A 14,811-nucleotide genomic window follows, 5' to 3' on the forward strand; every position below is an offset into this window, starting at 1 on the left:
ATCCAAATAATTTTGTAGTAGGAAACAGAGTTGGTAAAAAAAACGTTTTTTTTTTCAAAAAAAACCCCAAAAAACCCTTTTTTTTTTGGTTTAAACCAGGTTTTTTTGGTTTAAACCGGGTTTTTTTGGTTTAAATACTATTTGCGAGAAAAACAATTAATTTTCGGAAGGTAATTAAGGTTCCATGTAATTAACAGTTATTCAATAGTCACATTATACCTAATTTCTTGATTAATTAAAGAGATCACAACAAAATCTTGTAACTAAATTAAATAATTAAAACAGCTTTCTGCGGGGAAATATTGATTGAAATGTTTGACTTGATTAACATATTAGTATGCATGTATATATAGACCCTTTATGATACAAAATACTGGTTTCATTTTTGATTTCATCAAATGAAAACCAGATTAGGTCTTTTTTTCTACAAGAATTAGACATTCTTTTTAAAACAATATGAGTAAGTAACTCTTGTAAACTGCACAGGTTAGCTAAGGCAAAGCAAATACCAAAATCCCAATTCCAATGAACAAAAGGGGGGGGGGGACTAAGAATTATCTGCACCCAATAGTCATAAAGCAGCATAGGTGTATAGCCAATCAAAATCTTTTGAGCACACAGAATCCAAAAAAAAAAAAAAAAAAAAAAAACCAATGGAGAGTGTAGTTTATATGTGAAGATTTATATATTTCTCAATCAATTTTTACACATACATTTGCATTTTGTTCTGGGAATTTAAAAATTTATCTTTTAATCTTCCTACATTATAATATAAGGAACTATTATGTATCATAATAACTTTTTTTTAAATTTGATTCAAAAAATATTATTTGTGTTCACCTGCAGAACAAATCTTAATTTTTAGGTGCAAACAATTAAGTTAGACTGTTGATTACCTTACAAGTCAAAGTTAAAATTCCAGGAAAGTGCAAATAAATGGGCAAAAATGTCACACCCCTGCAACAGGAGTGAGCAATATAATGGATTGCATCTACAATAAAAGATTCAATCCTTAGTAAATCTTAACTAATCATGCAAATTAAGCATAGTGATGGAAGTTGAATGAAATCTGTTTTATGGCACATATATGAAATAAAAAATATATTAATATTTTTTTTCGATTAAAGCTTGTAATACATTTTGAAGAAGCAACTTTGCAATTTTAATATTTAGCTCTGCAACTTAGCTAGGAACTTAGCATAAGTGGAATTTTACATTTTTCAATATGTGTGGGGAAATCAATGTAAACCTGTAAAATAGATTTTTTTTTTTTTTTTTTTTTTGAAAAAAAAAAAACATTTTTTAAAAAAACCACATGGTTTAAAAAAAAAAAACAATTGGTTTAAACCATGGTTAAAACCAACATGGTTTAAACCAAACAACCCTGGTAGGAAATGTACTTTTATTCATTTATTTCTTTGTACTACGATGTGCACACAAAATTCATGTATTTTTCAACATTTATTATTATTTTATACAATAATAAAAATATTTTTATACTTTAGTTTAACAAATATTATTTGAAACTAAAATTGGAATCTGTTTATAGGAAATATCAATATCGTGGTGTGGTAAAATTTCAGTTTAAAAATTGATGCTTATATGAAAAGCTAGTAAATCATTAGTGCATGATTTAGAAAGCTTTTCCAATAAAAATTTACCTGGGATTCGAACTTCACACACATTTTACTCAAAACTTTTAAGAATTCCACATCTGCTTTTTACTGCTACATAATATTATGAAATATTGTACACTTGATATTGTATAGAGAAAGTGATTAACCACAGTAAACTATTGGTACAGAGATAGCTTTCATTCTAAAAGTGGCAGGTGTGCTTAAAAAAAAAGGAAAACAGTAAAATGTATTAAAATGATATAATATTGTTGAAAATGATACCTCAATAGACAAACAGTTTCTTTTGCTGACATTTGGAACAATAACAACTTGCAAGTAACATTTGTGCCTCTTTACAACAATTTCTTTATAACGATATGATCCTTCAATTTGTCTCACACTGGATCTTAAGCTTTCTTCTTCTGTTTTTCGTTTCTTTGACATTTTATCATCATTTTTCTGATTAAAAATTACTTCATCTAGATTTCGAAACATGCTATGAAGAGAATCTTGATTTTCCATCTCTAAAGCTAAAAGGTAAAATGAATAATGCAATTTTAGAAACTATTAAGACCTTCAACAATCAATTTAATTCCTGTAATTAATAGCTATATAAGATAATAAACATCCATTAGGGAACATAAAGCACTCATTATCAAAAACCTTAATTAAGAAGAATATAATTATACTAATAATTTATTTTTAACTTTTTTCCCAAGGCTTGGACGAAAATACTTACATAATTTAGAAAATTTCCTGAATTTGTATGAGCATGTGACAGCTCATACAAATAGGGTTTTCCTAAAATGACAATCCATTTTTGTGGTAAAAGTAATGTAGTCATGAATTGCCGTTTTTGAAACACCTTGTATTTGATTCAAAAGAAATTTTTTTAAGGATAATAAACAATCTTTTGCTTAAGAAATCGCATACAATTGTCCTTTCTTAAACAATAATATTCTGTTCAAAACCCCTTTAAAATAATTTAAATGAAATACATAAGCTGTTACGTGCAAAAAAAATGATTTTTCATGAAAATTGCTCAATAGTTCTTTTCTTGCTATGTGAGAAACACATTATTAAGAAGGCAGAGTCGAAAAAATCGTGCCACTCTTATATTTTCAGTTACAAAAATATCACTTAAACAAACATGCAATAACAAAAGGGAAAAAAAAGAGAAGATTAAAAAGAACTTACTTTTGCAAAAAGCTTGAGTAAGAACTTGATTTTTAAATTCTTCATAAAAGGTTGAATTCCAATGACTTGTGTGCTCAAGAGGTTCCAAAGATACACGTAACTTGGAGCCTTGTTGCAAGGCTGAAAATAAGTTAGAATCTTCACCCAGAAAACGTTTGAATAAATCAATCTGATTTGAAATTTCAACTTGCTCGAACTTTTTTATGGCACTTTTTATAACTGTAGTTTTGTTACTTGAAACAGTACAAGTTTCTGATTTTGTACAATTTTTTTTGTTGAACTTTTGCAAACTAACACCAGAAGATTCGGGCATTTCTTTCTTTTGAAGCATTAAATTGGTAGACATGGCTTGCTTTAAGGCCACCTTAGAATTAAGCAATTTAGTTTTTACAGCAGGTACTTTCGGTTTGATGTCTTTCATTTTCGTAAGACACTGAGCTTTTTTATTGGTGCCATTAACTGTAGTTTTTAAGATTTTATTTTTCTTAACACCAGCACCCATCTTAACTTTCACGCCCTGCCTAAACTTAGGCTTTAAGGCAGCATTGGTTTTTTTAGCAATCTTTTTGGGACCATTGGTCTTTAAAGACTTGTTTAGCTTTGATTTAGCTGAAGGAACTTTGTCGTTTTTAGCTTTCATTTTGATATCTTGATAAATTCTTTTCTTTATCTTATCTGCATGTTTAACCATGCTACTGCTATTCCGTTGCTGAATATTATTCAACAATACATTTTTATTCTGAATGCTTTGCTTAGCTTTCAGAACACGGTTTAGTTTGCCCTTTGGTCTCGCAACTTTCTTCACATTCCGATTCTTAGCTTTCAACTCTTGTATATTTCTCAATATTCTTCCCTGATTTGTCCCAAGGGAAATTGCAGTTGCTTTTCGAGTATTCTTCATCTCATCATTATTCAGCAACTTCTTGAAATCATGCTCATGAGCCCATGAGATTTCATTCAAATTCGCATACAATTGGTCTATTTCTCTGGGCTTTCTCCTGCTCACAATAGTTTTTGTCTCAAAGGAGCCATCACTTTTATCAGAGCTACTCGTTGGAGATTCTTCGATGCCAGAATTCCCATTTGGAAAAAGGGAGACATCGGTTGATCCATTGGTCGAAAGCCACTTGTTTTGAGGGCTACTTGATACATCACAGACAGCTTCATTTGAGCACATATCTGAATATAATTCTGGTCCTATTAGAGGAGCAGTATCAGCTTCATTTATGGAATTTCCATCATCAGCGAGTGAAAAAGGCTTACAATTCACCTGTGGTACTTGTTTGACAGCAGGCTTTTGCTTGAACAAGTTATTATTAAACTTTGTCACTATAGTTTTACCTCTAATGCCATTCTTGAGACCTACTACTCTTTTCCCACTAACACTAGATCTTGATTGGGAGGGTGTAAAAACTTTTATAATTTTTACATCAGGATCAGATGATCTATTTCGTTCTGTTTTAAATTTCACTCGTGCCAATTGAGAGCCATTGTTTCTAAGTGATGGCTTATTGTTTCGAATGTTGTCTCTCTTAAGTCTTTTTGCAATATTTACGTAAGAGTTGGTGATTGTACTTGGTTTCCTTTTTTTAGGATTATTTTTGCCTGTATATAAACTAGATGAGCAAGACATACTTTTCTTTTTGTCAGTGACCTCATTTTTTTCAATACTGGGTTCTAGAAATGAAATACATGGATTGTAAGTAAGACTGTTTTTAGAATAATTTTTGCGAGAATCTTCAATAGTTCTCGTAGTTGGTACAGTGGCCAAGTATGTTATGTCATCTTCATCTAAGAGAAAATCAACTTCCTTATCCACTCTGAGGACAGAGCAAATCTTGGAAGATTTGGATGGACTATGTGTACTTTGTGGGTGAGTCATTTAGACAGCTATACCAACCTGAAAAATTGTTCTTTTAAAAAAAAATTTAAACATTGCACAAGACAGAGTGAACAATACAATGTTATTACAAGGGCGCCCATATAGGGGGGCAAGTGGGGGCTCTCGGCCTCCCTGAGAAATTAGAACTTTCTTGCTTTTGGTACCTTTTTCTTTGCAAAAATGTAAAAACATTTCTTCTCCAGCCATTGATGAATAAGTTATTAAAAATGTTGAATTTTAATAACTTAAATCTGTCCTGAAATCGGTTTCCATGGGGAAAATATCCTGCTAAACCAGGGGGAAAAACCTGAGGCCCCTTGCCTTACAATTTTGCATATGGGCGCCCTTGTGTTATTAATATATATATATTTACTAGCGAAAATGCTCGGAGTTGCCTGGTCAGTAATAATTACAGGGTTCATACTCAGTTTGGATAAAAAAAATTCCATGACTTTTCCAAGATTTTTTCAAGACTTCATAAAAATTTTCATGACCTTATTATACGAAGAGAATAGTACCATTTAATGTCAAACTTGCCAATTTTCGGAAATAGGCTTTAGAAAAACTTTTACGTGAATGCCACTACCTCATTGGAGCACTTACTTGTGAATGAAAAAATATAAGTGCACATTGCAGAAACTAATAAATTATTCTTGTTTGTATTTAGCATATAAATCCAAGTTAAGTAAAAACATTAGTGAAATGTAATACACTGATGTTTAAATGTCTAATAAATATTTAATAAATAAGGCAGAATAGTAATAATGGGACAAAAATTGAATGAGTCATTATTACTAAGTTTCCAATAATAAACTCACTTCATAAAAACATTGCCCTTTGGTGTCAATAGTGCACAAATCACCCATGTAACTTGACCATATATTTGTTCATTAAAGTAAAGCCACGTTTTTCAGTAAATTCATTTTTCTAAACCAGATATTTCACCTGGCCACAATAATCAGTTTTGCGAGCTGTATATTGGGCATCACTGTTTTAGAATATTATAATTCCCCTATTTTCATGTTCTATTGTCTGACTAAAGTCTTCAATTTCTAAAGCGTTCAACATATTGAGATAAACTCTGATGAAATTATTAATGAATTTTTACAAGACGTTGAAAGAAACGAACTTGGATGCCAATTTAATTGCACTTTTTGAGGGGGGCGTGGCAAAATCAAGAACATGTATGTCTACTACTACAGAATATAAAATATAAGAAGTGCTGAAAATGATAGTGAATTCAAAATTAGTGATGCCTCAAAGTTGACCCCCAATATCCAATTTACGGTTTATCCACAGCCATTAAGACATCCTTTTTTTTCCCGCGGGGGGGGGGGGGGGGGGGGTATGATGAATGTAGAAACATGAATTTTTCTATGCAAATCTTATTTGCTATAGCAACAGACAGGCCGAGACATTTCGGCGGGGGCTTTTCTCGTGATGGCAGGACAGTAGTTGAAATTGATTTTTATATTTATTCTTTAAGCATGTAAGCGAGTGACTGGAGCAGCTTTGCTTGAAAATAAGCCTTACCCTATACATTTTTGTTGTATAACATTAACTTTATCTGTTATTACTTTCTTCTATATCTAATATATAGAAGAAAGTATTGGATTCGTGCAAATTTTCGAATTTCGACGGATTCGAAACGTTTTGAGGTGTGCTGAGTCCATTTCGACTATTTTTGGAAAATGTCTGTCTGTCTGTGTGTCACGTCTGTGTGTGACCAGTTTTTTGTGGCCGCTCTACAGCAAAAACTACCGCATGAAACCGAACGAAATTTGGTACACATATGTGCCCATTGGTTTTTTGGCGCGAATTCCTCCAAGGGGGGTGGAGCATTGGGACAATTTTTTGAGTTACGCGTGATTGCTATTCCTACAGGAAGTAAACTGGAAGAATCAAACAAAATTTGGTCCACATGTTGCCCCTAACAGGAGCAGGTGGCTGATTCAATTTTGGTGTCAATAGCTCAAACGGGGGTTGAGTTATAGAACGTTTTTTGTTGTCAATTGTGACTGCTGTATCTCAAGAAATAATGAACGGAATGAAAGAAAAATTTATCGGCAAGTAGTCCTTAGCGGGTATAAGAGCTGATTTTATTTTGGTGTCAACAGCTAAAAAGGGGGGTAGCGCAATCGCCCGTTCTTTTTTTCCCATTGTGAGTGCCCTATCTCAAGAAGTAATGGTACGTTCTGGTTGAAATTTGGGATATATGTGAATACATATGTAAACAGGCTTTGGTTCAATTTTGACGCCAATCGCTCCAAGAGGTATTGATTTTTTTTTTTTTTTTTTTGAATAAAAATAAGCTTTATTAATGCAACAATAAGAAAGATAAATCGTAATAGATTGTCCTCTGCGTATTTCCCGTGATTTTAATTGTATGGAAATGATCGGAAATATTATCTCAATGATTTAAAATTTTTAACTGTTGCCATCTTATGTTTGTTAACAAATAAAATATTTGTAATTAATTCAAGCAAGGCTTTTAAAATAACTTTCAATTTTCGCTCTTTGCTTTGCTTTTGCAATAATTCAGACATTGGGATGGTCGTCAAGTTTTTTGCATGTGTAATTTTGTTTTCATTGGGAATATTGCTTCCTCGTCAAGCATGGGGAGGGATTAGAAAAAAAAAAGAAAAATATAGAAGAAAGTTTCGTTATGGCCACAACATACTAGTATTAGATGTATTTGCATGACTTGCAGCACATGTCGATTCCTTTTCAGCTTCTACCTACATTTCTTGTCTTACACTCTTATTGTTTTTTCTAGGAGTTTAAATATATATGCGCGTAGCACTAATTATCTTTTTCTTTCTTTGCTATTGTATACACTAGTATTTTTTACCTTATTTATGGATTATCTACGAAGTTTGCTTATCTGCGACTACCATGGCACCTTATTGTGAGCATTTTAAAGAGTTTACGACAGGGTTTCCGCTACGGTCGCATTTCTCGCAAAATGCGAAAATACTATTCAAATTGCGAAAGTGGAACAAAGCATTTTCGCTTTTTTGCTCCAATATAACAAGAAAAAAAAGGGGGGGGGAAAGTGTACAATCAGAGAAAGGAAGCAATATTGAACTTAATCGTATTTATAAATCATATCCAACATGCATAAACTGTTATTAAGTTGAAAAATATTTCCTCTTAATGGGCATTTTATCCCCCCAATAAATACATTATTGGTGGTTTTCAGAAAAAAAAAGTCTGCTCCCTCAATATCAAGAACAATTCTGAATTTTTCATTTCAAATTTTTAAAAAATATCACATAATGTGCATTTATTTCTTCAAAGATGTCAAGCCTGAATTTTAGCATTTTGCTTAAGACTTACCCCCCAATTTTAGTTTTTTTGCTAAAGGATTTTTAAACTTGACTTAAACGCTGGTTTACGATAGTGTATTTTAAACAAACATTAATAAAATGCTAACAGTATATAGATCGAAATTAATGTTTTAAACTTATAAGAACTCAAATTTTAGGATAAGGAATAATCGGGGAAAGCTTTTAAAATTCAAGTCGACTCTGGTAAAATCAGGGACAGAACATCTACACATGCTTTGCGGTCAATCCTTTGATGATTCCGACTCCTGCTTAGTAATGGAAGCTTGAATCTTAAAAAATGATTCATATCATCAATTTTTAAGAACTTAATTCTTATACTTGAAGGAAAAAAGAAAAAAAAAAAGGTGGGTGGGGCCACACAGGGTTTCCGATAGACCATGAGAATCGTGCACTTATAAAAAAAATTTAAAGAAAAGAATTTCAAATGTAGTTACCATATTTATAATTATAAAAAAATACTTTGACAAATACAAATTGTAAGTTGGTTTAGTGTAAATACATTTTAGGAATATAGTTCCGATATTTGATGAATATTTGTTAATGGTTCACTTGATATTTGACATATTGTATATTTACAATGGTTTTTGAGTTCTATATGAGCACTTAGGCAAACAAGTGTAGTAAGAACCTTAAATATTTTACTGTAAAATGTTTAAAATAGCTCTTAGAGAAGATTAATTGCAATAAAAAACTAACTCATGTTTAGAGAATAATTATAGATGGGTTTTAAATAGGCTTGCCGATGTTCTAGTTTGACCGCGACTGTCCCGGTTTTCAGGCACAATCCCGGCTGGTTTACTTCACCTCTCGGTGAAAGATAAAGTTGATTACAGATGACCAAAAAAATAATGAACTTTAAAGGGTCTTTTTAAAGGATAAACTACTTCGTCATTTGAAACATAGATTTGCAAAATTAATATTGGATCAGCTTGTGAGGATTTATATATCAGCATTAATACTAGAGACGTACCGAGTACTCGGTAACTACTCGGTACTCGGCCTACTCGGCCAATTTGCCGAGTACTCGGTACTCGGCCAAATTCTGATCAGATACTCGGCCAATACCGAGTAGTTGCAAAAATTTGAATATTGTCCAAGACAGATACTAAAATTTATATAAATAAAAGAGCAAGCATTATATTCTGTAATCATTTACAAATAAAATTTATAAGTCAAATTTAAATTTTGAGAATAATGAAGTTTGTAAAGCTTCAATGGAATAAATCTTTATTTTAATGTCCCCAAAGTTAACAAAACTTATTTATTAAAAATTATGCAAAAAAAGGTAAGTATAGAAAATATGGAATTTTAATATTAAAAATGGATTTTTGCTACAAACAAAAATTAGTCATAAAAATATAAAAATACCTTTGCTTAAAAAATAAATGAAAATAAAACAACATTTAAAGCACAGTGCAGGAACACTGCGGACACATGTTTTGGCGTTACAAGGAATTCCTTTTTCAATGCACAAAATGGGAGCTCGTGGATTTAAAGGCATCTGACAAGAGTCAGATTTTTTTTGTTGAATGTCTTTACATTCTTTAGCTCACATGTTATGCACTGAAAAAGACGTTCCTTGTAACGGAGGGGGGGGGGGGCAAAAAACACGTATCTGCAGTGTTCTTGCACATTTGTTTTATCTGCTTGTAAAAATTATTTATGTTTGGCGGACTAGAACTGTGATTGATTGGTACAGTGAAGCCCCTCCTAACGGACATCCCTCTTATGCGGACAATTTTTAATTCCCCAGTTCCAATGCAAAAAACATTATTAAACCCCTGTCCTGCGAACACCTCTCTATTGCGGACAAAAAAATTGTCCTGTTAGTGTCCACATTAGAGGGATTTTACTGTAATTTGTTTTAATTCCAACTTGATTAATCATACCTTTTATTTATTTTTAATTTAAAAAATATTTTTTCTTTTTTTTATAAAATTCGTGACATAAACAAAATTGTTTATACAATGCGTAGTTAAATTTCAGCAGGAATTTAAGTTTTAAAAACTATTATATGGACAAGGAGGTCTATACTACTATTCCAACAAGTTCAAAATTCATCACATGTATGTCGGTGGTTCTTCTTAAATCATAATTGGTACTTGGTAACTCGGTCGAGTAGTGAAAGGCCGAGTACTCGGTAACTCGGTACTCGGCCGAGTAGTGAAAGGCCGAGTACTCGGTACTCGGCTACTCGGCCAAAGTGCTACTCGGTACGTCTCTAATTAATACCAAAAAAAACTTCATAAAGAAAGTCCTATGAATGAAAAATATACATTGTAAATATTGTTCAAATTTTTTTTCCCACATTTGAAGTATTTTTTTCTACTAAAGTAAATAATAAATGCTACGTAGGTCAGTCATAAAGTTAGTTGCACTACTTCCTAAATATGTTCCTTCAAAGACAATTTAGATGAAACTGTAAGGCAACACTTCAGACATGTACCTTCATCATGTAAAGTAATGTCTTTCCCAAGGTAAGTTTATGTTTTCTGACACTCAGTCGCAAATATGTATCGACAGCTGCAAGTAGCATCGTAATAATTCTTATTTTGAGTCTCACTCGAAAACTTGTGATGGAGGGCTTTCTCAAGATTTTGTCACGTCTGTTGAATTTAATGCAATTTTGTCAGTCTGTAGAATTTAAGATTTTTTTTTAAATTCTCCCAACTTATAGAGGGCTAGATTTTCCACCTACTTTTTTTCCTTGAATGGGAACCCTGGATGAAGGCTTACCAGATTTCTGAAATGTTCAACCTAGACACCAGAATCCGCCCCGTCGCGAGTATTCAAAAGAAAACACACCCCTGGCTGAATTAAAAGGGTAGTTCATTCTTAATATTATAAATAAGTGGTTACTAATAATGAGCCTAAACCAAGAAAATAATAAATGACACAAGCAGATAAGTTTAAACATTTTATTTCTTACATGTTAGTAATATTTATTAGTTACTTTAGTTGGAAGAAATACTTTGAATGTAGAAAAAAATGTTAAACAATATTTACAAGGTATTTTTTATTCACTAGGACTTCTTTTAGAGAGTCTTTTTTTTTTTTTTTTGATATTTTAGTCCTGTTATAAAAATCCTCACAAGCTGATCCAATATTAATTTTGCAAATCTATGTTTTAAATGACAAAGTAGTTTATCCCAAAAAAAAAACCCTTCAAAGTTCATTATTTTTTGGGCATCTGTAATCAAATTTATCTTTCACCTAAAGGTGAAGTAAATCAGCTGGGACTCCGGATTCTGCTTGAAAACCGGGACTGTCCCGGTCAAACCAGAACGTCTAGCAAGCTTATTTAAATACCATCTATAGTTATTCTCTAAACATGAGTTAGTTTTTTTATTGCAATAAACCTTTTTTAAGAGCATTTTTAAACATTTTACAGTAAAATATTTAAGGTTCTTATTACACCTGTTTGCCTAAGTGCTCATATAGAACTCCAAACCATTGTAAATATACAATCATAAGTCAAATATCAAGTGAACCATTAACGAATGTTCATCAAATATTCAAACTATATTCCTATACTAAAACTTATTTTTTATTTGTCATTGTCAAAGATGTATTTACATTGTTGATTTGTATTGGTCAAAGTATTTTTTTATAATTATAAATATGGTAACCAGGTACTATACAGACTATTTTTAAGCTTAATACAATGGAGAATAAAGATTGCATGCCTGACTAACACCCAGAAATACAGCCATTTAAAACATTTTAAATGGTTTCATAAACATTTTTAAGAATAAAATTAAACTAAGATTTAATAGACATTTTCTTTTTCTGAAAATCGATCTGCAATAAATATAAAAACTTGATTTTCTGACGTTTTAGTTATTAAAACGAAAACAGAACAACAACGAAATACGTACGATAAAATATTATTTGTTCTCGAAGGTAATGAAAGAATTTTAAATCAATGAAATTTCTAGGAGATAATAAGCAAAATGAAAACTATAACGAGGTTCAAATCGATATCCGTACCGTAAAAAATGTTTTAATGAAACATACACGCGTTGTGGAAAAACTTTAATGCAAATGCTTAATAATCTAAAAGCGTTTGACAGCTGATTCACGTCATTTTCACGTGCATTTAAAGCATTTTTTTTAGTAATCAAACTACATAAAATCAATTTTTTTTTAAAGAGTCTCTGAGATAAAGTTGCTGCAAAATCTTTGTTAAATACACACATATTTATGTCAGATGAAATTATGAAAAATCACAATGTACGTGTTTACATCCATCAACAAAGAAAAAAGATTCAAAATTTTACCTTTGCATCAGCAAGGATGTAGAAAACATTAAACTATGCTACTGCACAAAAACTAAACAAATTTAGCAAGCTGCGCATCTTTTAAAATTAGAAAACAACAAAAGAACGCATTTTACACTTTTATAAAAATGCACTCGCTAGATTTCAAAAACTAGTTTCCAGAGAGAAAGGGCAATAAACTTTCAAACTAAAATTTTTCGATAGAATATATAATTCATCAATGTTACAAAACGATTTTAAATATAAATAAAAAAAGAAATCAACGCTCAAGTCACCCGCCAAATGAATCTTGGTTTAATCACAAATCATATTTTTCACGTTCAATTTCAATGCGCGCAATCGGCAGAATCCAAAAACTTCACCGTCCGTTAAATACAGCTAAATCCTTCCGCCATATTTGAAAAAGGTTGCTAGATTCTTTTGTTTATCGCCATATTTGGCGATAAGCAAAATGAAGCAATTCTTTTGATACAATCGTTACGGATCAAGTTAAGTTACTTCATTAATGGTGTACAGTTAAGAAAAAAAAACATTTAACAAAAACAATTTTTTATTTTTAATGATTTAAATATATTAGTTTATAATTGAACTTAAGAACCATTCCTAAATTGTGTTTTATTCATCCAATTCGTTTTAATTAATTTAAAAATATTTTTAATGTCACACAAGAGGCAAATATGAAAAATTATTTTTAAAAAATCGAATTGTACCACGTTTGAAAAGCAAGCACTAATAAGCCACAAACAAACAAACAACACAGTTTAAATGCAGTTACTTGTTTTATTATAACTTCACCGTGAAATTTGGTTATATGTTAGTTGATTAATATACTTATTATGGTAGAGTCATATAGGGTCATAAACTTTTCATACAGGGACTCGAATAACTCATTGGAGCTATCTGTACAAAGTCCCCCCCCCCAAAAAAAAAGAGACACCATAAATGAAAGAAAAAAGACTCCTTTAAATACTCCTCAACCCCCCCCCCCCCCGAAAAAAATCAACGGCAAAGTTTGTTCCATGATCTGCAGGGGTGCCCTTTCCTTCAAGAGTGTGATATCCCTCCCACCCCCCCCCCCAAGAACGAAACCAAAATACCTGTAAAGAAAATTTTAATGGCAGCGCAGTTCTGTCCCATGAATCCCCCCCCCAACACATACAACCATGCTCGTCATATGGGTGATCAGGGATTCAATTGCCCTTAGCCCCTGGATTTTTTAAATGTTTCTGAAATTGAGCATTTTTGTACGAATTTGGTGGGTTTTTTTTTTTTTTTTAATTAAATGCATTGCGCACAATCTGACTGATTCGAGCACTTATAATGTAAGTTTCTAGAATGGAGGGGCGGGACATTATCCCCCTCCCTTCATTCCAGAAAATTTGAAATGGCGGGCCTTTGGGACAAAAGACACATTGCTACAAACTTACATACATGCTTACATAATAAAGTGCTCGAATCAGTCGGAGCATGCATAAATCAAGGGCGGATCCAACTTCTGTTTTTAGAGGGGGTTATTCAGAAAAGGGGGGAGGGGTCGTGTCACATATATTGCTCTTCTTGAGCTCAAATGGGGAGGGGGGGGGTACCCGTCCCCATCTGGAGCCGTTCCTTAATAAAATTTGCAATGGATAGCAAATTTGAGTATTCTATACTTTGTTTAATATAAATTTCTCATTTCAGTACGAAGATAATTTTTTTGTTTTAATCAGATCAGTTTTTTTTTTTTTTTTTTTTTTTTGGTGCATTTATTTCTTTGTTTTTTCGCAGCCCAATGCAAATGAAATGCTAGAAAAAAATTTCGTTAGTAAACTCCTAAAATCCCATAGTTAAAAAAAAAAGAAAAAAAAATCGCAAAACAAAATTTTGAACAGGCATCTCGTTTACAGGACCAATCTGTGAGCTCAAGGCAAAATTGCAACTATTATTCCCTCCCCCGCCCCCCTCCTCGACTGCCTGCATACATAGACATTTGTATGTGTAATTTTACGGAGTAACTAAGAAAATATTTCCATTTTAAATTAGTAATAAAAAAGAAAGCTTCGATTATTATGAAAGGGCGTTTATTAAATACCTTCAATAAAGCATTGACATTTTTTCTGGTGGCTGGGCAGCTTAATTTTAAATATAGTCAAATTTTGCCCAATATTTACTAACGAAAATAATTTCAGGTATATAAATTAGTATCAAAGTCTCAAAAATCATATTCATCATACCAACATAAAGGTAGTGTTTGTTGAAAAAATTTCATCATTCTCTAACTTTCTGGTTTTGTCTCCACTTATTTAACAGATGCTCTTAACATGTGAAATCTACATTTTTAAATTAAAATGTAGCTTTTTTTCTTTTTCATATATTCAAAACTAGGGAATAGAAACGCGGTCCATCGTTTTCCGAAAAGTTTCACTTCTGGTTTCGATTCTATCCCATAGCGCAGGTGTTCCCAAACTTTTTCGATTCGCGGCAGCCTTAGAAGAAATATAATTTTC

At 31.9% G+C, this 14,811-nt stretch overlaps 1 protein-coding gene across 1 annotated transcript in view; it reads right to left on the reverse strand.

Moving 5' to 3' along the window:
* The window catches only part of LOC129229475 (uncharacterized), a 51,514-nt gene extending 38,829 nt beyond the window's left edge, over positions 1-12,685 (reverse strand). Inside the window, exons 1-3 of the mRNA XM_054863789.1 lie at positions 12,601-12,685; positions 2,814-4,713; positions 1,899-2,146 (exon numbers count right to left, since the gene is read on the reverse strand). Coding sequence (XP_054719764.1) covers positions 1,899-2,146; positions 2,814-4,695 — 2,130 coding nt within the window. The 5' untranslated portion in view covers positions 4,696-4,713; positions 12,601-12,685. The remainder of the gene's footprint in view (positions 1-1,898; positions 2,147-2,813; positions 4,714-12,600) is intronic.
* Between the last annotated feature and the right edge of the window lie 2,126 nt (positions 12,686-14,811).

This window comes from Uloborus diversus, chromosome 9 (assembly GCF_026930045.1).
Source record: "Uloborus diversus isolate 005 chromosome 9, Udiv.v.3.1, whole genome shotgun sequence".
NCBI lineage: Eukaryota > Metazoa > Arthropoda > Arachnida > Araneae > Uloboridae > Uloborus > Uloborus diversus.